General features: G+C 32.9%; 2 protein-coding genes across 3 annotated transcripts; both read left to right on the top strand.

The window, feature by feature from the left end:
* The first annotated feature begins 10,720 nt into the window (after positions 1-10,720).
* Hip14 (palmitoyltransferase Hip14) lies at positions 10,721-20,195 on the top strand. 2 transcript variants are annotated; one of them, XM_074239869.1, is made up of 8 exons: positions 10,721-10,825; positions 10,908-11,078; positions 16,076-16,614; positions 16,676-16,979; positions 17,952-18,152; positions 18,224-18,385; positions 18,744-18,900; positions 19,011-20,195. In XM_074239869.1, exons 3-8 carry the CDS (start codon positions 16,076-16,078, stop codon positions 19,490-19,492), a joined length of 1,845 nt encoding a protein of 614 aa, XP_074095970.1. In that variant the 5' UTR covers positions 10,721-10,825; positions 10,908-11,078; the 3' UTR covers positions 19,493-20,195. The 2 variants fall into 2 exon arrangements, with proteins under 2 accessions (XP_074095970.1, XP_074095971.1); XM_074239870.1 differs by having other exon boundaries at positions 16,700-16,979.
* Positions 20,196-20,656: 461 nt separating this feature from the next.
* LOC141525394 (dynein axonemal heavy chain 1-like) lies at positions 20,657-23,006 on the top strand. The gene is made up of 3 exons (XM_074239881.1): positions 20,657-21,140; positions 21,218-21,350; positions 22,245-23,006. Exons 1-3 carry the CDS (start codon positions 20,839-20,841, stop codon positions 22,392-22,394), a joined length of 585 nt encoding a protein of 194 aa, XP_074095982.1. The 5' UTR covers positions 20,657-20,838; the 3' UTR covers positions 22,395-23,006.
* Positions 23,007-23,235: the final 229 nt, after the last annotated feature.

Genomic DNA, 23,235 nt, shown 5'->3' on the forward strand with positions numbered 1-23,235 from the left:
AGAGGCGTCTATGGAATAATCTCTGGATTATATTCACATTATAATAATAAATAATATATAATATATATGTATACTATTAACAGTCCAATTTATTCTTTGATTATCTAGTTACTATTGAAATAACTATATCTCCTAAAATATTAAAAATAGACCTATAGTATGAAAACGTTTTTTGTAGGAAATTTCTTAAGCTACAATTTCGGTCTCTTACAAAATTCCTCTAAACCTCACCATTCAAAAGTTACAGCTCTTTAAAAACTCCGCTAACTTTCTCTCTCAAATGATATCTAAAAAATCTGCAAGTAATCAATAATAAAACTTACTAAATAATTTAAAATAGATTTAATGTCGGAAAGGAGTTTGAAAGTTAATAAAAAAGAAAATGTTTAAATATTTAAAATAATTAAAAGAAAAAGCGTATTTCTACGCAGTCTCGTATCTTGAAAGTTTCAATTTTTTAATTACTCCGCATTTCCGAGTTATTAAATAATCTATAAAGTCGTACTTATAACAACTTCCGGGTAAAAATGGACGGTAGTCGATAGTATTAGTTATTAAATAATAAAAAATAATTTTAGTGATTAGAGGGGATGAAAAATAATCCTCAAAGCTTAGAGAAGAAATAAATAAATATTAATAAGGGTATTTAATTATTTAATTATTAAAGAGGATAAATAATAAATAACAAAAGTTTAGGAAATAAGAAAATAAAAAAAAAAAGGACTAACGGGGGAAGAAAAGAGAATAGAGAATTAATAAAATAAAATGGGAAAGACGCTGAGAGAATAATCATGTACGTGTTATAAGGAGATTGGATAAATGAACCCGGGTTTTATTTTTCTCCATTCTTATTTTTAGGAATTTTCTCATAAACTTTGATATTAAGAATTCTTGGCAACGCGTCCTAATCTCTCGGCAACACTATATATATATTAATGAAAAAAGTAACTTTTAATAAATTAAATAGAATAACTTTGACTGTTAAAACTATGCATATTTATTATTTATTATTTTTATGGGAATATAATCCAGAGATTATTCCATTGAGACTCCTATTGGAAAAATACATATGAAAAATCAGCCTGGATTCCTACGTGGCCTATATCTTCAATATTTTTGGAGATAGAGGAATTTTAATTGTATTTTAAGAGTGAAACATGAACTTTTGTACTTTAGGAGTCATAAAAGTTGCTATAACTCCTAAAATATTGAGTTTAGGAAAAATTTAGAAGAATCCAAAATTGTAGCTTAGGAAATTTCCCATCAATAATGTTTTTATACTATAGGTCTATCTTCAATATTTTAGGAGATATAGGAACTTTAGGAGGAATTAGGAAAAGAAAAATTAAAAATTATTATTTAGTAGCTTTAAAAGTGGCTATAACTCCTAAACTATTGATTTTAGGAAAAAGTCATATGAATTCAAAATTGTAGCTTAGGAAATTTCCTATCCAAAACACTCCTACTTTGAGGGGCTAAATTCAATATTTTAGGAGATATAGGAGCTTTAGGAGCTTTAGGAGTAAATAGGAATTGGAAAATTAAAAAATTATTGTTTAAGGACTTTAATAATGGCTGTAACTCCTAAAATATCAATTTTAGGAAAAAATTATAGCTTAGGAAATTTCCTACAAAAAACGTTATTATTTTATAGGTCTATCTCCAATAATTTCCAAGAAATAACAACTTAAGTAGTGCCTAAAATAAAACTAGAGGAGAAACTATAAAAATAATAAAATAAAATTCTTTACAAAAGAGATTTTGTTCCATCTGCGTTATCTCGTAAATTTTTTAAAATTTCCCCGTTACAGGAATTATGAAAATGATAGTCCATTAGATATTCCCCATCCGAGGGCATATATATTTAATACCTTCACCCCAGGAATCCTGATAGGGGTTCCAAAATATTAATAATTTGATGAGATCAAAAAAAATTTTTTCTCATCAACTTGACCCGATTCAAAAATTTTAGAGATGGTTCAATGCATATTTACTTGACTTAGTAGGTTGAAGACTCACTCAATGATTGATAAAATGCGAGTTTTCGTATCACAAAGTGGGCTTTGGTGGATTGGGGAGAAAAAGAGACAGAATAAGAAGGCGTAGTATTCGTAGCTGCTTCCTGCAGAGTTAAATATTCATTACTGAGTTGTAAGCTTCTCTCCCTACTGGTGTACTGCACAGCACTGGAACACGAGCTTTCGCATTCTCGCTCTCTAGACTAGAGACTTGTTCACTTATCTTCAACGATCCTTATATACACGAGCATAGAACAGAGAACAGAAACTACACAAGTACTAAAACGCGCGATCGTCTTACTTTTACTCTCTCCCTCTCTCTCTCTCTCTCTCTCTCTCTCTCTCTCTCTCTCTCTCTCTCTCTCTCTCTCTCTCTCTCTCTCTCTCTCTCTCTCTCTCTCTCTCTCTCTCTATATTCGGAGTATATATAAGCTTTACGCATTCCAACAGCATTATTTTACCTTTCCTTTTATTTATTATTAATTACCAGCTTCTTTTATTTCAATCTAAACGATTACTCTCATTAAAACCTTAAATTTATAATGAAAACTCACATTTTTTTCACTCACAAACTTCCCAATTTTAATTAATCCCAAGCTTCAACTACAATTTTTCATAAAAATTTTAATAAACCCTCTAATTCTTATTTTTTCGTCACTAATTTTTTAAACATATTCAAATTTCCCGCCATTTTGTCGTCCTAAAGCTCAAAACTGATTTTTTTGCTAAAAATAGTCTTCAATTGATCGAAAAATGGACAAAAAGTCCTCTACTTATCTTTTCTTTTACCTCCACAATGCATAAAAACATTCCAAATTCTCTTTAGTTAGGATCTAATCCCCGCCATTTTCATTTAAAGTCGCCATTTTGTCGACCAAAAGCTTAAAACTTTTTTTTTGTCGATGAAAAAGTCTATTTTTCTAGACTAACTACAAAAAAACATTCAAAAATCCCGCCAATCAAGTTTAAATCTCCGCCATTTTGTCATTCTAAAGCTAAAGCCCAAAATTTGATTTTTCACTAAAAACGCTCTATATTTTATCAAAATATGGCTAAAAAATCCTCTTATAACCTCTTTTAATCTCCCTAATACAAAAAACTGTCCAAAATTCCCGCCAATTAGATTTAAACTCCCGCCATTTTAATTTACGTCCGCCATTTTGTCATCTCAAAGCCCAAAGCTTGTTTTTTTTGGATAAAACATACTAAAATTCGTAGAAAAATGGGTTAAAAACTCTTAAATGATTTTCTTGGATGTTTTTAATCCAAAAAAAAAAAAAAACATTTAAAATTCCCGCGAATTACATTCAAAGGCCCGCCATTTTGATTTCCCACGGCCATTTCGTCGTCCGAAGGCAAAAACTGTGTTTTCCGTCAAAATATTGATGAATTCGGCGGAAAAACGGATAAAAAACGATTGGAATATAAAACAGACGATATATCGGTTAAGATTATAACGTCAAAGTGTAAAAAAAGGTGAAATAATGAGGAAATAATGATAAAAAAAGTTAAATGAGAGGTTGAAATGGTTTTATCTCATGGAAACAGGCTCGAACGTCTTGAAGCTGGAGCGTTGTTGAAGTTGTCGACTACCCATAGTACCCAGAGCCCAGAGAGAAGAGCGTGTAGTGTGTATATCGATCTTAAGATCGTGGTGGGTTTACGAGGAACCTTTACTCTCTCTCCAGAGAGTCTTAGCGGTAAGAAAAATACACGAGGACGTAAACGTATTTTATGTTCTTAAAAGCATCAACCTCTTAGACCTGCTGGCTGCTGGCGTGTCTTTTACGGTACAACCACCTATTCCACCGTCAAAAGAGGGGCAAGGGGTTGAAGAGGGTGGTGGCGGGGGGGGTGAGCCGGAAGAAGGGTAAAGGGGGTGGGTATGAGCGCTACCCCATTGTAAAAGTATCTTGTGTACATAAGATGAACACTCTTTATTTTCCCACTTTTTACTTTTATTTCACATTTTAAATAATTTTCATACCCGCTATATCCTTCTATGCCATATCTATTTTCATATACATTTTTTTATTTAGTAATATGTTAATGCTGATATTTTATAGTGGATACGTCAGTTATAGACTAACGCCGGCAAGCCCATCTGTTATATAGATATATTCAACGCTACTAGAGTATTATATGTATACGATTGAACGTATAACTATTAGTTGGACGATTTTGCGTGTCAGAGCTCGATAAACTCCCAAGGGCTACCAAATGACGGTATACCTACCATATAACGCTCATAATTTATCTCTAGAGTTGATTGCTGAAACGTCAATAGACTTTATATATACCATTGATATACATTATACAATAAATATGCGTTACGTACATCTCTATACCCCCCGAAACTCACTAAAATGTAATGCTGAATTACCCATGCCATTAGAAACTCAATTTCATTTATTTATGAAGTGATGTTGAGAATTTTTTTTCGCAAAAAAGGCTTTTAAAAGATAAGTACACCATTTTTTATTGGTATTTAACCTTTTTTAGACGTTTTTACGTCAATTACAGCCTTTTTTATCGAAAAAACTAACTTTGGGCCTTAGGACGACAAAATGGCGGTTGTAAATCAAAATGGCGGGCTTTTGAATGTAATTAGCGGGAATTTTAAATGTTTTTTTGGATTAAAAACATCCAATGAAATCATTTAAGAGTTTTTAACCCATTTTTCTACGAATTTTAGTATGTTTTATCCAAAAAAACAAGCTTTGGGCTTTGAGATAACAAAATGGCGGCCGTAAATTAAAATGGCGGGAGTTTAAATCTAATTGGCGGGAATTTTGGAAAGTTTTTTGTAGTAGGGAGATTAAAAGAGGTTATAAGAGGATTTTTTAGCCATATTTTGATAAAATATAGAGCGTTTTTAGTGAAAAATCAAATTTTGGGCTTTAGCTTTAGAATGACAAAATGGCGGAGATTTAAACTTGATTGGCGGGATTTTTGAATGTTTTTTTGTAGTTAGTCTAGAAAAATAGACTTTTTCATCGACAATAAAAAAGTTTTAAGCTTTTGGTCGACAAAATGGCGACTTTAAATGAAAATGGCGGGGATTAGATCCTAACGAAAGAGAATTTGGAATGTTTTTATGCATTGTGGAGGTAAAAGAAAAGATAAGTAAAGGACTTTTTGTCCATTTTTCGATCAATTGAAGACTATTTTTAGCAAAAAAATCAGTTTTGAGCTTTAGGACAACAAAATGGCGGCTTTAAGTTATAATGGCGAGAATTTTGAATGTTTTTTTCGTATTAAAGGCAGAAAAAGAGATTATTGAAGAGTTTTTCTGTTTTTTTATTGACTTTGTATCCAAAAAAAACTACTTTTGAACTTAGGGACAGCAAAATGGCGGTATTTGAAGATTATTGGCGGGAATTTTGAATTTTAAATTAAAAGTCAGTGTAAAATAAAGTGATTTAAGGTATTTTCGACAAAATTGAATAAAAAGTAATTAGATTTTATTAAGAGTCTCTCGTAGATGAAGTAATTGAAGGTAATCCTCAGCCGGGGCAATATAAAATAATTATAACTGTTAATGGTAATATTTATGATATTTATTTTCCGGACTTTTATTGGACTTTATATAAGTACATATGGCATTTTCCTGTCCGTATACACGTATGTATGAGTATATATGTACTGATGTGGATGTACATGCTCAAGTGGGTGGACGAGACGAAAACCACCGTGGAGATTGTAAACTGTCACCAAGCCAAGCAACTATATCGCAGCTACTCTACGTGATTCTACATTCTAATATCATGCGATGAAATTTTCAAAACTATTCTATACATTTATTGGATTGTTATATATTTTTCCCCTTCTTAAAGCGATATATTGTAAAATAAAATATTACCATCGATTCACTATCCACTGAGTCATATTTAATTAAAATACTTTAAATCGCATGCTCTCAAAAATTACTATCGCGTGACGGGGTATTATCTTTTATTATTTCGTGGAAAATTTTTCAAACCTTATTTTATTTTTTTTTTATTTATTTCCCACGTTATTTATCGAAGGTTATTAATATTAATAATTCTTTTCTTCCTTTTCGAGTTGATAATTCCGGGAATTTATCGATAAATTACTGATCATTCGTTATTTTAATTTTATCAAAGGGGCGATGAAATTGATATGTTTATTACGAGCCAAATACTTCAAGTGTCACTTTAGTAAAATAATTAATATCTCAGAAATAATAGCTCTTGGAAAAAAAGTTTTCGAACAAAAATTCTATCTTTAATCCCCTTTTGTAAGATAAACTCCATCCAGTTTCTTAATTTTTAATGCTTTCAAAAGTTATCAACATTTTTTGCCCAAAAATTTGGATACGATAATTTGATCATTGTGCTTAATAATTAATATTTCAGTGGTTATTGATTTTAGATGAAAACTTTTGGAACAAAAGTTACAGCTTTAAGCCCCTTCTTTCAGAAAAACTTTGTCCGGTTTATAAATTTTAATTAGTTTGGAAGTTATAGACATTTTAAGTTTTCCCAAAAATTTGGAAATTATTATAATTTGATCATTGTGAATCTTAAACAATTAATATCTCGGTAATTATCAATTTTATAAAAAAACTTTTCAAACAAAAATTGTAGCTTGAAGCCTCTTCTTTAAGCTAAATTTTGTCCGGTTTCAAAATTTTAATTAGTTCAAAAGTTATGGAGCTTTAAAGGTCGTCCAAAAATTTGGATGTTATCAAAAATGATTTTTTCACTCCAAATCTTTAATAATTAATATCTTGGTAATTATAGAAATTAGAAAAAAGTTTTGAGAACAAAAATTGTAGCTTTAAGCCCCTTCTTTAAGCTAAACTTCATCCGGTTTCTCAATTTTCAACGCTTCAAAAGTTACACTCATGTTTATCCAAAAAACTAGACATAATTACCAGTGACAAGTCAAAAATCCACAAAAGAACGTATCAATCCCCCAAAATTAATTCCCTGACATCGTAAAATTGACCTTAAAGACCCTCCAATCCTCGAAAAGACCAACAAGATTATTACCTGTAAACATATGAGTGTTAATAGAGTAAATAAATAAAAATCCAAAATAGACAATATAGAATTTGTAATTTCCGTAGCGTTATATCCATTTTTATTTCCCCTCACGTAGCAACCCATCCCCTGAGAGCCCGAATCCAAAGATAAAGAGGGAGAGAGAAGCTCTGAGGGTTAAAGCAAAGAGAGAATGCTTTTCCCTAGTTCCCCTAGGTGTAATGGACCTGAGAAACAGATAATTACCCTCTCCCGTAAAGCTGCCGTTTTTCTCTCGCCCATCTCGCTATGTATATTGTCCGGCACGTATATATATCTATATCGGTGAATCTCGAGAGACTTTACCCACTGGCACGGACGTAGGGAAGCACCGGTAGTAGTAGACTTGCTGTACATACCTCGTATAGCTATACCCAAGGATAGGAGTGCCACCGCCTAGTCTTCCAGCTAGTATAACTGTATAACAGTGTTGTTGCTGAAGCGCACGGTCACGGGTATAAAGCGCTCCCCTTCGTCCTTTCTTCGAGTTTCTGACGTGAGATGCAATGCCTTATAGTATTCTCTTCTTCTTCTTCTTCTTCTTCTTCTTCTTCTTCTTCTTTCCACTCGTATTCTCTGTAATAGCTTTCGCGCGTGCACTCATTTTACACTCGCGTCAATTTCCGATTATATATTTATCCTTTTTTATTATTTTTAAATCCTATTAAAAAAATCCACGTGAGTTTATATGGGAATTAATGGAATAAAAATGAAAATTTTTTAATTAATTTTTTTTCCCCTGATTAATATAGGAATCTATCCGAAAACGCCATGTGGGAATCCAGTCTGATTTTCCATATTGATTTTTAAAAAAAAAAAACTATCCTCATTTTTTTTAGGTTAGAATTACAATTTCCGGTCCTCTCATTATCCAAGATATGGAAATAAAGAAAATTATCTTAATCGAGAGAAGATGCCTCGAGCTTCCGATTAATTCTTCGAGGGAAGAAATTTTTCTACCCCCTGTGATGCATATAACAGTTTTACGGGAATTTTATATCCGTTGACACGATGAGATAAAAGTTCACCCTCCAAAGTAACAACCTGTTTAATTAGTTGGACATTCTTGTCTTTCGGTAGAACTTTTTCAAGAGTCGACCACTTATTTTGTAGTTGCAATGCTTTGAGCTTGGATACATTTTAAATTATTAAAATATTGAGAAAAAGTTCAAGACTTTTAATTGGTGAAATGTTCATAGTTGCCAAGGTAATTGATATGGAGGATTGGTATTAATTTTTGCTTATAAAAGAAATTTTTTGGAATGAATTTTGTTCCCAAAACTTTTTTCTAAGTTTTATAATTACTGAGATATTAATTATTAAAGATTTGTAGTGATAAAATCATTTTTGATAACATCCAAATTTTTGGACGACCTTTAAAGCTCCATAACTTTTGAACTAATTAAAATTTTGAAACCGGATAAAATTTAGCTTAAAGAAGAGGCTTCAAGCTACAATTTTTGTTTCAAAAGTTTTTTTTATAAAATTGATAATTACCGAGATATTAATTGTTTAAGATTCACAATGATCAAATTATAATAATTTCCAAATTTTTGGGCAAACTTAAAATGTCCATAACTTCCAAACTAATTAAAATTTATAAACCGGACAAAGTTTTTCTGAAAGAGGGGGCTTAAAGCTGTAACTTTTGTTCCAAAAGTTTTCTTCTAAAATCAATAACCACTGAAATATTAATTATTAAGCACAATGATCAAATTATCGTATCCAAATTTTTGGGCAAAAAATGTTGATAACTTTTGAAAGCATTAAAAATTAAGAAACCAGATGGAGTTTATCTTACAAAAGGAGATTAAAGCTAGAATTTTTGTTCCAAAAACTTTGCTCTAAGTCCAATAGTTACCCAGTAATTCAAAAAACCGTATTTTTTTTCTCAAGATCGAGCAAAACTCCAGAGATCGGAACCAGAATAGTTAAAGTAAATTTTAAAACAATAATTAATATAAAACAGCAATTATAAATTTGTTAGCATAGTTATAGATCAGTTACTTTGTTAGGTTAGTTTAACAAAGTAAAATGTACACTGTAACGTCCGTATTGTCGTCTCTATAATAAATATATACAGTAATATACTATTCAGGAGAGTATGTTTGTTCTTGTAGTGGTTCATGGCTCAACTGAGTCTATTCTCAGTGTGTATATAGTCGGAAGGGAAGGCAGAAGGCAGACCCACCCGGAAGTCTCCAACTCTGATCGACAAAGTTCCATATATACACACAAATTCACGTATATATACCATTACTTTCCTCATTTCCACCCTCTGCATGAACTTCTCCACTAGGACCTTCTCCTTACCTTTCCTTCGACCGCTCTTCTTTCCATATCTTTGGAAAAAATTTTTTTACCCGCTAATAGAAAGCTCTAGCCTTGCAATTATTTTTAAAAATTTTATTTTTAGTTTTTTTGAGAGATTTCATCGAAATTTATCGAAATTTCCAAAATTTATCGATATAAATGCAATACAACCCGGCTTGTAAACACGATAGCTCCTACAATTCTTAACGGATTTAGATGAAACTTGGTACACATATTCTTTGGATAATAACCTTGAATCGTTTCAAAAATTAACTAAATCCGTCAATAAGTTTAGATATGGCAGCTCTTCAAAATTATCAAAATATTAAAAAATCATATTTTCGGTGACTTAATTCAAGTATAACTTTTGATTGAAATAAGATAGCTAAATTTTGAAAAATTCATGTGAAAGTGCATAGAATTACCTTTAATTTGACGTATATAACATTGACATTTTGACCATTTTTAGTTATTTTATCAAAGTTAAAAGTGCAATTGAACCATTTTCAGAAAATGTCTATAATACAATAAATGTTGTTCTATCGAGAATTCTCAACAGATCCTAATGAAATTTAATATATAGCTTCCTTGGACAATTAGCTTGCATGAGTCTTAAAATGAGCGAAATCCGTCGATAAGTTTAGAAATGGTAGCTCTTCAAAATTATAAAAATAGTGAAAATCACGTTTTTGGGAATTAATTGATTATTAAATTAAAATTAATTTTATTTAATGCCAGACGAAAGTTAATTGGATAATATGATAACTCATACTATGAAATCTACCGTCTATTTCGGGTGTGGTTTTTTTAAATTTTTTTCTGTATTTTTGTAATGCTAATGAATAATTTATAAAATAATGAATAATAAAAACATTAATTGCCTTTTTTTTACGGCATTTAAAATAGTTTCACGGATGAATTACATTAGCGATTTATCAGCAGTGGCAAAGTGGCACCACTCAATTTTAACAGCGCAGACGGAACAGGTTTCGAGCCCGGCCTCGGGTAAAATTAGAATAATTTTTTTTTTTATTGTTTAAAAAATTATTTAAGCTCAAGCCAACATTATTATCTTAATTTTAATAAAATTTCTAGGTTAAAAAATTAAAAAAAAAATAAATTTAAATAAAAAACATACCTTGCGCTGCTCACTTCAAGGATCCAAGATCAAGCCCGAGACTCGCCCAGTTTTCGAGTTTTATTGAAAAAAAAAATAAAACTGAGGTGTGACGTTGATCCTCAGCCGGTAACGCAGAGCTTGATGTTCCAGCTGCTAGGTGCCGCCAGTTGGTTGGAGAGCAGCCTTAAAAGTTAGAAGCAGGGCCTAGAAATAAGCGATAAATTGTGTATAGCTTTGATGTTGTTTGCTGGAGGTTAAAATCGATTTTACAAGTTTACTTGGAAATTAATTAAGGTTATGCAAAAATGTGCTAGAATATTTACAAGGCAAGTTTTTTATTTTTAATTATTATATTTAATTTTGAATTTTATGTTAGTAATTCTTTTTTTATTACCTGGTTTTTTATAGAAGCCGTAGTTTTGCAGATTTGGAGATTTTGCCATGAATTTATCTGGAGCGTTTTACATACTAGTCATAGTTTTTTACGCTACGTGTGTGTAATTACTTGTACGAGGAGTTGGAGGTCTGAAAGAAGAAAATTTATAAGTTACACATGGTGATTTAGTCACAAAGTTTAAGGCAAGTTCGATCTTAATTATATACTTGTATTTTAAGACAGTATTTTATTGTGAGGCCCTACGGGCCTCACAATAACATAAAATAATAATTTTAATAACTTTAGAATTTTTTAAAAATGTATTTTACGATTTTGGAGTGAAAAATTATGATTAGGAGTTATAACTCCTAAAATATTGATTTTAGGAAAAAATTATAAGAGTGAAAAATTGTAGCTTAGGAAATTTCCTAAAAAAAAATGTTGCTATACTATAGGGTTATTTTTAGTATTTTAGAAGATATAGGAACTTTAAGAGTGATTAGGAAGTGGAAAATTAAAAAATTATTATTTAGGGACTTTAAAAGCGACTATAACTCCTAAAATATTGATTTTAGGAGAAAATCATAAGAATCCAAAATTGTAGCTTAAGGAATTTCCTATCAAAAACATTTTCATACTATAGGTCTATTTGTTGGGATCAATGACATACTTTATCTTTAACTATATATTACACGTACTATGCTCTATAGTCTTTCCTATAAAGTCTAATTGCCAGCTGCTTGTAACTTAGTCACAATAAAGTAAGCTAACGCTTAACTAATTGTTCGGTCTCTACCTTCACCAGTCTCCTAACTCCAACAGGTTATGGGCCCAGGTTTCGTTCTGTTCAAGTGATTCTAGTTCTTCCACCATAGCTTTAGTCCATTGTTGAGCATATGGTCCACTCAAAGCTTGTTCAATTGTCTTTGGTTCTTCATCGTCATCCAGATCCCGTAGTTGATAATCCTGCTCTTCATTATTAATATCGTTGGAGTCTTCTGATTGAGTTTTTCTTTGCTGGTTTGTTGGTTTGTGAACGATTCTTTGTGCTAGAGGTATGCATTCGACATCGTTAGAGGGCTCATCTGTAGTTTCCCCTGAATTACGCTGTTTAGCAGGTTGTTTTGTTATAAAAGGTTCATTTGAAAAATCAGAGGGAATATATACTATTTCTTGAGTGTTTTCTAGCAATGGAGTTTTCTGTTCTAAGTAGAAATCGGTTTTATCGATATCTTCTCTTGAAACTCGAGAGTTTTCGATGAATTTGACGTCCCTGCTTATAAAGATAATCTCTCGGAGATGTTTAACGCTTGGTTTCTTCTTGTGTAATAGTTCATACGGGGTAATTGATCTTTGTCGAGTTGGTAAGCGGTTTTGTAGGTATACGGCAGTCAGTGTAGCTTCTCCCCAATATTTATTTGGAAGTTGAGCATCTATTAGCATAGTTCTGATTGCCTCTACCAAATATCTATTTCTTCGCTCTGCAACACCGTTCTGTTCGGGGGTGTATGGTGTTGTGTGTTGAAATTGGATTCCGTTGTGCTCTAAATATTCTTTTAAATCATGATTTGTGTACTCGCCTCCCAAATCTGATCGAAAAGCTTTCGGTTTGCAATTGAATTGGGTGATGCAAAATTCAATGAAATTTTTAATTACTTCTGTGGCCTGTAATTTTTAACGCAATAGAAAAACATACGTATATCGACTATAATCATCAATCAAGGTCATGATGTACCTTCGTCCTCCAGGGGTTTGTGTTGGCATTGGTCCGCATAAATCACTGTGTATTAAATCAAAAGGTTTTTCAGCGTGTGATTTCGATTCTTTTGGAAAAGGTTTTCTTGAAATTTTGCCTTTTATGCAACACTCACACACTTGTTTAATAGGACAGTCATTAATTTTCATATCTGTAACTAAATTATTATTTATTAGGCAACGGATAATTTTTGGATCACGATGACCAAATCTTGTATGCCATTGGTGAATACAATCTTCGGGGTGTTGTGGTATTACTGCGAATGCATACTCAGGCCTACGTAATTTATAAATTTGTCCCAAGGCATCTCCAATGGCTATTTCATTATTATTTTTCGTATAAATCACCATTTGGTTATTCATAATCTTTAAATGGAATCCCAGCTTGTCTAATGTGCCTATAGAGATTAGGTTGCAATCGAAGTTGGGAACGTATAATATATTAGTAAGCTTAAGTACAGTAGTTTTTCCTTTCTTTGTTAGACATTCTATTCTCCCTTCCCCCGTACCATACGCTTTGCATGTTTGACCATTAGCTACGTTTATTGTCGATGTATGTGACGTATCAATCGTTTCGAAGAAGCTTATGTCGTTTGTCATATGACTGCTAGCGGCTGTATCAAGATACCAGTTGGTTTGGGAGGAGTTTGAAGTGGCTATATAAGCTTGATGAGGTGTGTTGTCTGAAAAACTGTCGTCATCATCACTAGAAGTATTATTTTCTATGACAGCTTTAGCTTGTTCCTTCCTACGTCGTTGTTTTCTTTTCCATGCTATATACTTCGGACAATCACTTTTAAAATGGCCATACTGTTGACAAAAATAGCATATAATCTGATTATTATTTGCATTAACCCGCATAGCTGTGTCGCACTCCTCATTAGGGGATAAGCTCTTACGTCGCTTAAATTCACTTATCAAAGTTGCTTTTACAACATCAATACTAAGTTCTTCTTCTGGCCTTGAGGCTAACACTGAAATTAGGGTGTGGTATGAGGCTGGCATGCTTCTAAGTACAATCCAAGGTCCGAATTCTACTGCACTTCTATTACCCAGAGCTGAGAGATTATCTATAAGTTCCTGTATTTTAGCGATGTGTTTTTCCATGTCATCACCATCTTGATAACTTAATTTTAGCAATTCGACAATTAATGTAAATTTGTTGAGGCCACTTGCCTTCTCGTGGTATTGTTTTAATGCATCCCAAGTTTCTTTAGCTGTCATTTTGTCGCGAATAAGTGAGATTTGGGTATCTTCTATCAATAGACAGATTGTACCTAACGCTTTGTCGTCGCGTAAATCCCATGAGTCGGCGGCATCATCGTTATTAGTGGGCCTGGTACCAGATATGGCTTTCCATGTGCTCTCTCGTTTTAACAGTTTTTCAACCTTGAATTTCCAAATTTGATAATTGGAATTATTTAATTTGGCAATACCAAATGCTGCATTAGTGTCTGTCATTATAAACTTCACTTTACTTTACTTTACTTTACTTTACTTTACTTTACTTTACTGTACTTTACTTTACTTTACTTTTACTTTACTTTACTTTACTTTACTTTTACTTTACTTTACTTTACTTTACTTTACTTTACTTTACTTTACTTTACTTTACTTTACTTTACTTTACTTTACTTTACTTTACTTTACTTTACTTTACTCAGCCCCTGGGACCTTGAACCGATTCCAAGAAACAACACGCCAGACAGATTTAAAGCAAGACTTGTTGCGCAAGGTTTTTCCCAGAAGTTCGGAATCGATTATGAGGAAGTTTTTGCTCCAGTCGTCAAAGCAACAACGATAAGAACCTTATTATCCATCGCTGGAAAAAGAAAATATCTCGTACAACACTTGGGCGTAAAGACTGCTTTCCTTAATGGAAAACTCTAAGAGATTATATATATGAAGCAGCCACCCGGACACATTAAGGAAGGAAAAGAAGACTTTGGATGTAGGCTTAATAAAAGTCTCTATGGGTTGAAACAATCGGCAAAATCCTGGTACGAAAAGCTCGACGAGACCTTAACCAACTACGGTTTCGTCTGCTGTGATAGCGACCCCTGTTTGTACAAACATGGTAATAGTATTCGCACTTACTTGGTCGTACATGTCGATGATATTATGATTGCAGGATCATCAAAAACTAGGATAGATAATATTATAACAGTTCTTAACCATGAGTTCAGTCTTACTAATCTTGGTGACATCCGATGTTACCTTGGTGTACAAGTTACGAGAACTGAAACCGGAGATTTCTCCATACATCAACATCTAAATTATCAAACTATCCAATGGACACAGAATACGAGAAAAATTGCTTGGAATCACCTGAATTAAAAATTGATTATTATAACAAACTCATTGGAAAATTGTTATATATATCGATTCACTCAAGGCCAGACATTAGCGCACCAGTAGCTATATTAGCTCAACATATAAAGGAAACAAAACAGATTGATTGGAATGAGTTGCAAAGAATCTGCAGATATCTAAATGCCACAAAACACTACCAACTCCGTCTTAGTTTCGATTCAAACAACTCGGAAGAGCTAATTGGTTTCGCCGATGCAAATTGGGCTGAAGACAGGGCGTCAACAAAGTCCAATACGGGTTATTTATTTAAATTATTCGGTGGTATAATAAGCTGGGCAAGTAAGAAGCAGAGCTGCGTCTCAGTATCATCCACCGAAGCCGAAATAGTTGCACTCTCAGAAGCCTCTAGAGAATGTGTATTGATTTGTAAACTACTGGGATTCCTTGATCAGCCGCAAAACCAGGCTACAATTATATTTGAAGACAACAAAGTGTGCATCAGCAACATTCATTCACCTGGCCAAAGTCCTCGTAGCAAGCACATAGATACCCAGTACTTTTATACGCGGGATCAAGAAGAAAAGGGTGTAATAAAAGTCACTTACTGTCCATCCGAAATTAATGAAGCTGATATATTGACCAAGCCACTAGGACCACAAAGGACACTGACTCTGTCAAAAATGATAGGACTCAATATTCAATAATATCCAGAGTAACGTCATTGAGGGGAAATGTTGGGATCAATGACATACTTTATCTTTAACTATATATTACACGTACTATGCTCTATAGTCTTTCCTATAAAGTCTAATTGCCAGCTGCTTGTAACTTAGTCACAATAAAGTAAGCTAACGCTTAACTAATTGTTCGGTCTCTACCTTCACCAGTCTCCTAACTCCAACAGTATTTTTAATATTTTAGGAGATATAGGATCTTTAGGAGTAAATAGGAATTGGAAAATTAAAAAATTATTGTTTAAGGACTTTAAAAGTGGCTGTAATTCCTAAAATATTGATTTTAGGAGAAAATTGTAGCTTAGGAAATTTCCTATAAAAAACGTTGCTATTCTATAGGTCTATCTTCAATATTTCCGAAGATATAGAAGATAGTAATCAAATCTAAAAAATTTCAGATGTATCCACTGTCAATTCGAGCGTGTCCTGGGGACTACAATGAAGAAGAGCCAAAGCGCGTGGACGTTCCGACGACTACACGATCAAACCAGGACTACAGTAACTTCGACATAATAAAAGCGACGCAGTATGGCGCTTTGGAGCGGGTAACAGAGCTAATAGAAGCCGGAGCAGACGTGAATGAGCCAGACTCAGAAACAGTGACGTTGCTGCACTGGGCAGCAATCAACAACAGGACAGAGATCGTGAAGTACTTGATCGCGAAGGGAGCGAACGTCGACGCGATCGGAGGAGAGCTTGCGTCGACGCCGCTGCACTGGGCAGCTAGACAAGGTCACCTGGCGACATTCTCAATTCTAATCCGAGCTGGAGCCGATCCTTCGCTGAGAGACTCAGAAGGGTTCGCCTGCATCCACCTGGCTGCGCAGTTCGGGCACACGGGCATCGTCGCGTACCTGGTGGCCAAGGGGGTCAATCCCAACGACCCGGACCGCAGCAGCATGACTCCGCTGATGTGGAGCGCCTTCAAGGTCAACGGGTATGTAAATATTGGTTGGAGGCTGGATTTATCAAGTAGCAGAGGCTTACTGGTCATATAGCCAAAATTACAATTGCTTTTTCAGCCTCGATCCTACAAGGCTCCTCTTGGTCCTAGGGGCCAGCCACTCGCTCACTGACATCATCCACGGAAACACTGCCCTTCACTGGGCGATTATTGCCAAGAACAATACGGCTATTCATACTCTGATCACTCACGGCGCTTCTTTGGAGATTGCTAACTTTCAGAATGAGACGCCACTGACTCTTCTTGGGCCTCACATTGGCGCAGCCTGGCTTGGATCTAAGATTAGTCATGAGATCAGGGAACGACAGGGAAGATCACGGGCTTGGTGTAGAGACAAGGTTCGGAATTTTAATATAGGAAAATATGAATTCGTTGGAACCCATAGGAATCCATAGGAAGTGTGGATTCCTATCAGAATCCACACAGGAACCTGTGAACTCATGGATTCATGTATGGAAAATCGACATAGGAAATATGAATTTCTATAGGAATCCACATAGGAACCTGTGGGTTCATGGATTCCTGTATGGGAAATCCACATCGGAAGTATGGACTTCTACAATGAATTTAAATAAGCGGAATAAACACAAACCTTGTAAGAAAGTGACTTAGGCCAGTGAGTAGCGTAGAAGACTGTCAACCATGCGGTACCGGGTTCGAGTCCATCAGACGCGAGCAGTTTTTTCATTAGATAAAATAACAAACTCCCTTTTTCACAATTTATTTTAATTAATAATTAATTAATAGCAATTACTTGATAATTATTTTTAATTTTTTAAATACATTTTTTTCGCCTGATTAATATGGGAATCTATGTAGGATCCTACTCTGGATTCCTATATAGGAAAGCATATGGGAATCTATCCGACAACGGGATGTCGGAATCTATCTGAGAATCCAGGCTGGTTTCCCATATGAATTCTTTTTATAGGGCTGCGGTTTTGTTAATGCCGCAGATTCAGTATTTATACGATATAAATGTATGTTTATATCGTACTTGAGTTATTTTAGCCAGATTTTGTGGAATTATTACTGAAAAAATGACAAAATAAATTCAGAATATTTACGGCAATACAATAGCAAAATTACGGACTATTACGGAATATTAACAGCATTCAGTAAATGTACCGCATATTTACTGTATACTTATTTACTGATCTTTGAACTTTAAAAATCCTACAATCCCTACGTTTTACTTCCAATGATTCTTTGATTAGAATGAAAAACGTAAGAATTAATGGAATAAAAATGAAAATTTTGAAATTCCTAAAACCAAAATGATTAATAAATTAGTTATAATATTCTTTCAGCGGATAAGGTGGTACTGTATGGTCAGTACGCCGTTCATAGTATTCTATCTGATTGGATTAATATTTCAAAGCAATTTGGATTATCTGATAAAACTAGGTGCCTTCTTAGTACTCTATATTGCTGTTTATGTCGCTAAGAATTATCTATTTGACGAGAGACTGTTTCACATTTTACCTATGTCTATTTATCTTGCCACCAAGGTAAGTTACAAATTTCAAATTTATTTTTAATTTATTTTCAATTGATAAAAATTATGATTAAATACTTACAGATGTGGATATATATCACATGGATATTCTGGCTAGGTGTTCATGCAGCCTGGTACCTCTGGGTTTTGTTGGCTGGTGGTTCTGTTCCTCTTTGGATTTGTTTTATTCAGTCCTGGCGCGGAGATCCTGGTGTTATTTCGGCTACCCATGAGGATAAGTTAAATGTTAGTACAATTTTTTTATTTTTTAGTAATAACTCCTAATATATTGAATTTAGGAAAAAATTATAAGAGACAAAAATTGTAGTTTAGAAAATTTCCTAAAAAAAATACTACTATACTATAGGGTTATTTACAATATTTTAGGAGATATAGGAACTTTAAGAGTAACTAGGATCTGAAAAATTGAAAATTATTGTTTAGGAACTATGAAAGTGGCTATAACTCCTAAAATATTGAGTTTAGGAGAAAATCATAAGAATCCAAAATTGTAGCTTAGGGAATTTCCTAAAAAAACGTTTTTATACTATAGGTCTATCTTTAATATTTTAGGAGATATACTCACTAATTTAAAAAATTTCAGACAATAGTTGCCGTAGCAGAAACAGGAGGCTTTGAGCCTCAAGGATTTTGTACTAGCTGTTTAGTGCGTAGGCCAATAAGATCAAAGCACTGTTCATCTTGCGACCGCTGCGTAGCCAGATTTGACCACCACTGTCCTTGGATCAACAATTGTATCGGTAATAATTTAGAATTCTATAATATTAACAAATATTTCGACAAAAGCGCGCTTTATTTTCTAGAAAATTAAAATTTAAAATTTTTTTCTCACCAAAAATTTATAATCCAGGCGCGTACAACCACAAATACTTCCTGGGATTCCTAATATCTCTCCTGGGTCTTTGCTTCGTGATCCTGGAAGCGGCGATCCAGTACTGGAAGTTCGAATGCTGGTCGAACATGTCCGACGAGAAGCACCCGGACAATTACTTCGTAGCAGCAGCGACTTGCGACGCCTGGGTAATGTGGGTCGCTGCTAACACTTTTCTGCATTCTATATGGGTCGGCGCGCTGCTCATGTGCCAGCTGTACCAAATAATGGTTCTGGGGATGACCACCAACGAGAGGATGAACGCCGGAAGGTACGAACACTTCAAGCACGGGAACCCGTTCCACCGCGGCGCGCTCCAGAACCTTGCGGATTTTTGTAACTTCAGTTTGTGCGGGATCCAAGGAAAGCCAAGCTCGGATTGGCTCAATAGCTTTGATGTTAAGAAAAGTGTCGAGAAGGTGCCGCTGTTGAATACTAAAGATACTTTTCAATATGTTTAAGATTATTATTATCAATTATTATTAATATTATTATTATTATTATTAATTAGGAAGTTCAATTTAATATTAATTATTATTATAAAAAAGTTGAGGCACTTACAGGTGCTGGTTTGATCGGGATTAATTTTTGAATATTGAATTATTGAAGATCAATCTTGGAAATATTTTTTTGGACAGAACTAAGGTGATGTAAAGGCACCAATTAGTGACACCTATTTTATTTTAAATAAATATTCTTTAAATTGCGACATAATCCCTACAATATCTAGATTTCTAAAGAAATCTTCCTAAAAAATGTTCAAATTATTATATCTCGACAAAAAAAAAAAAACGATAATGTGCGACTTTTTATGTAGATTTCTTTATAAATCTGTTGCAGAGGTACTCTTGTAGGAATTAACATCAAATTTAGCTATAATATGTTTTATTTTGTTGAGTTATACCAAAAAATAGCTGAAAAGTTTATATTTGTGATAGAACCGGGCTTGTAAGCACGATTATACGGCCGCAATTCTTGACGGATCTCGATCAAACTCAATACATTTATTCTATGAACGAAAATCTCGGTCAAGTTTAAAAATAGGGGCAAATCGGTCCATTAGTTCCAAAGTTGTGGGTGCGAGAAAAATTTTTTCATTTTCATTAAAATATAAATTTAACGAGATTTTTACAAATAAATTCAAAAGCATAATTGATAACTAAATTCTGGCAATTTAATTTTAAAGTTCATGTAATTAGCTTCAATTTACCTTATTATCATTTCTTTTTTAAATAATTTTTAATATTTTTTTCTCCAGCTTATAAAATCAGCAAAAATATGAAAAATAATTATTTTTATATGATTATCCTCGACATAACTACTGCATAACTAATTGTATAAAAATTCCTAGTGCAAGTTATAGCTCGTTAAATAAGTTACAATTTTCATTAGTTAATCTATAATTTCGTCCCTTAAATTTATAAATTTTACTACTCTAAAGGTAGTATCAAATATTTAAACTATTACTTTGTGCTCAAATTGATAAATCTATCTTTCTATATTGAGTGTGGCTTTTTTAAAATTAATTTTTCAATAAAATTAGTCACTTTTTTCAACATTATTAATTTTAGCTCAATGAAATATTTTTTTCTACATAAAATATCTTGATTATTTTCCAGATATATTGAAAATAACATCCTACATATCCACCAAAATAAAATCATTCACACCCTACACTCTTATTATCGACATAATAACCTTTCCTGGTCTAAAAGAGCGCCACAGAGAAGAGATAATCAAGCGGACTGGAATATCAATATCTGAACCACCTTACTTATCTCTCAAACAGCTTCTAGACCTTGGTATCATGAATCATATGGAAATTATTGCTGAAGTAGCTAACAAGGCACGGAAAGAGTACTCCACCGAAGTGGCTCTTGAGGAATTATCTCAATCATGGGTTGATCTTAGGATCGAAATAATTCCGAGTAATTCAAATCCCGAAATTTCTGTAGTCAGTGTCTCAAATGAATTGTTCGCGAAATTGGAAAGAGATATTAGACAAATTCAGCAGATGAATTGCGAAATATTCGAAGCTTCTGCGACCGAGTGGGAAGCTAAGCTGCAATTAACACAGCAAGCTTTAATCATTTGGGTCGATGTACAAAGGTACTCGACAGTACTTCTATTATTAATTTTATCATGAAGTTCGTTATATTTATTCGTCGGAGCGTTATTGATTTCAGAATGTGGATAAATATGGAACCCGTGTTCGATAATGAAGGTATAATCAGACAGCTACCAATAGAATATAAAAAATTCACTGCGGTTCAACGGTATTTGAGGCGGATCATTAAAAAAGCACGACAGAATTCTAATGTAAGTTATTTCAAGATTTTTCATTATTTTATTGTATTTTTAGTGCAAGCACTAAAAAAAATTTGAAATTTTTTTGGGTGATTTTCAACGAGCTGTAACTCCGAGGAAAATTATCGTACAGCAAAAAAAAAAAAACCAAATTGTAGCTCCAAGTGTCTACGTTTTCAGATATGACTATGAAAATTTTTTATCATGTTCGGGTCTGGAGAAATCCTAAGAAAACTACAAAAAAAAATTTTCCAAATTTTTTCTCGTCTTAAAAAAGGTCTACGGGCTTCAAAAAATTTTTTTCCATTGTTTCGCTGATAAGCTTTTTTAGAAAATTTAATGCCCTTCAATTTGACGTAATCAAAAAGCCTGTACGATGATTTGACAAGGAGTTATCGTCAGTCAAAGCAAAAAAGTACTTTTTCACTTTGACAATCAATAACTCTGGAAATAATGATCGTATAGGAAATCGAAGGACGGTTTTGAAAACTACACGATATTCTCTATAAGATACCGTGAATAGCTTTTGTTAAAAAAATTTTTTTTCAATTGAAAACTTTAACTGAAAAAACGACAAAAATTCGCATAATTAAGGATATTTGGATAACTTGGTATAACTTTGGATAAAATGGATGAACAAAGGATATCGTCGGTAATTTTTCAACCTCCAAGTGTCCCCTAAAATCCCTGAAAAATTCAAATTTATTTACATTAAGTTTTAATATTTTATTTTATGATGGATGTGCGGATTTTCTTGAAAATATTTAATTTATTTTATTAAATTATCAATGTGTAAAAAACAGATATTTTTTTTTTTTTTTAAATAATTATTTTTCGTTAAGAATTTAAAATTAAAATGAAAAATCTCTTTTAATATTTTCATTGAATAAAATAGTAAAATTTCAGATTCTGCATTTGTGCTCGGACAAAAGCCTTCTGAACATCCTCAGAGAATGCACCGGGCTAATGGAGTTAGTGAAGAAAGGATTAGCCAACAATGTTGATGCGATTGAACCTTACGTGAAAAGAAGCTTATATAATATGAAATTGGATTAAAATTTACAGTACTATTCGCGGTTTTTAACGGATCGATTTATTACAAGGAAAATTATTCGAGATAAAATGAATAATTCATTCTCCCCGTTAGAAATGGTTATTGAACGCAGCGGATATTAAATAACTAATTAAACTGACTGGATTTGGTATTTTATTTCAAATGAGATTAAAGAATTTTCCATAAGGGCGGAAAATTAAAGACCTGCGCCGTTTTGGCTTGTGAAAAAATTTTTTTCAGTTCTAAGCTTAGAATATGTTTGCAGATTGGCAAAAGAAAATTTTTTTACACCCTTTTGGGTTTGAAATTAATTTTCTTGAAGCCTAAAGGACGGGAAAAATTTTTTTTATTGCAAAAGGTTGACAAAAAAGTCGATAAAGGTAGATTTAAATAATAAAGTCTTAAAATTAAAGAGAGAAAGTTCTAGAACTTTGTTCCTAGAACTGTCGTTCCAAGAACTTTGTTCCAATAAATTTGCTTGAAAATTTTAAGCTTAAAATTATCAATGTTCTTTTGACGTTCGTTGGACTATTTTATCACTATTATGAGCAATTTTTTGATTTTTATTAATTTTTTTAATGGACAAAAATTTTTTTTTTTTTTAAATATCTTGAAAAATCAGAATTGTTATTTAATATTATAGATAAATAAAATTTAAAATTAAATAAAATTGCAAGCAAATTCTAAGCTTAATTAAAATTGTCAATGTCCTTTTGACCTTTGTTGTATTATTTTATATCACTGCACAGAGAAAATCATATATTGGTATCAAATCCCGAAACAAAATGACCATTTTGATATATAACAGAAAGACAATCCTATTGACATAAATATAATCCGACA

The sequence above is a fragment of the Cotesia typhae genome, unplaced genomic scaffold, assembly GCF_013202065.1.
Source record: "Cotesia typhae breed Kobodo isofemale line unplaced genomic scaffold, CoteBio_Ctyphae contig_26, whole genome shotgun sequence".
Classification (NCBI taxonomy): Eukaryota; Metazoa; Arthropoda; class Insecta; order Hymenoptera; family Braconidae; genus Cotesia; species Cotesia typhae.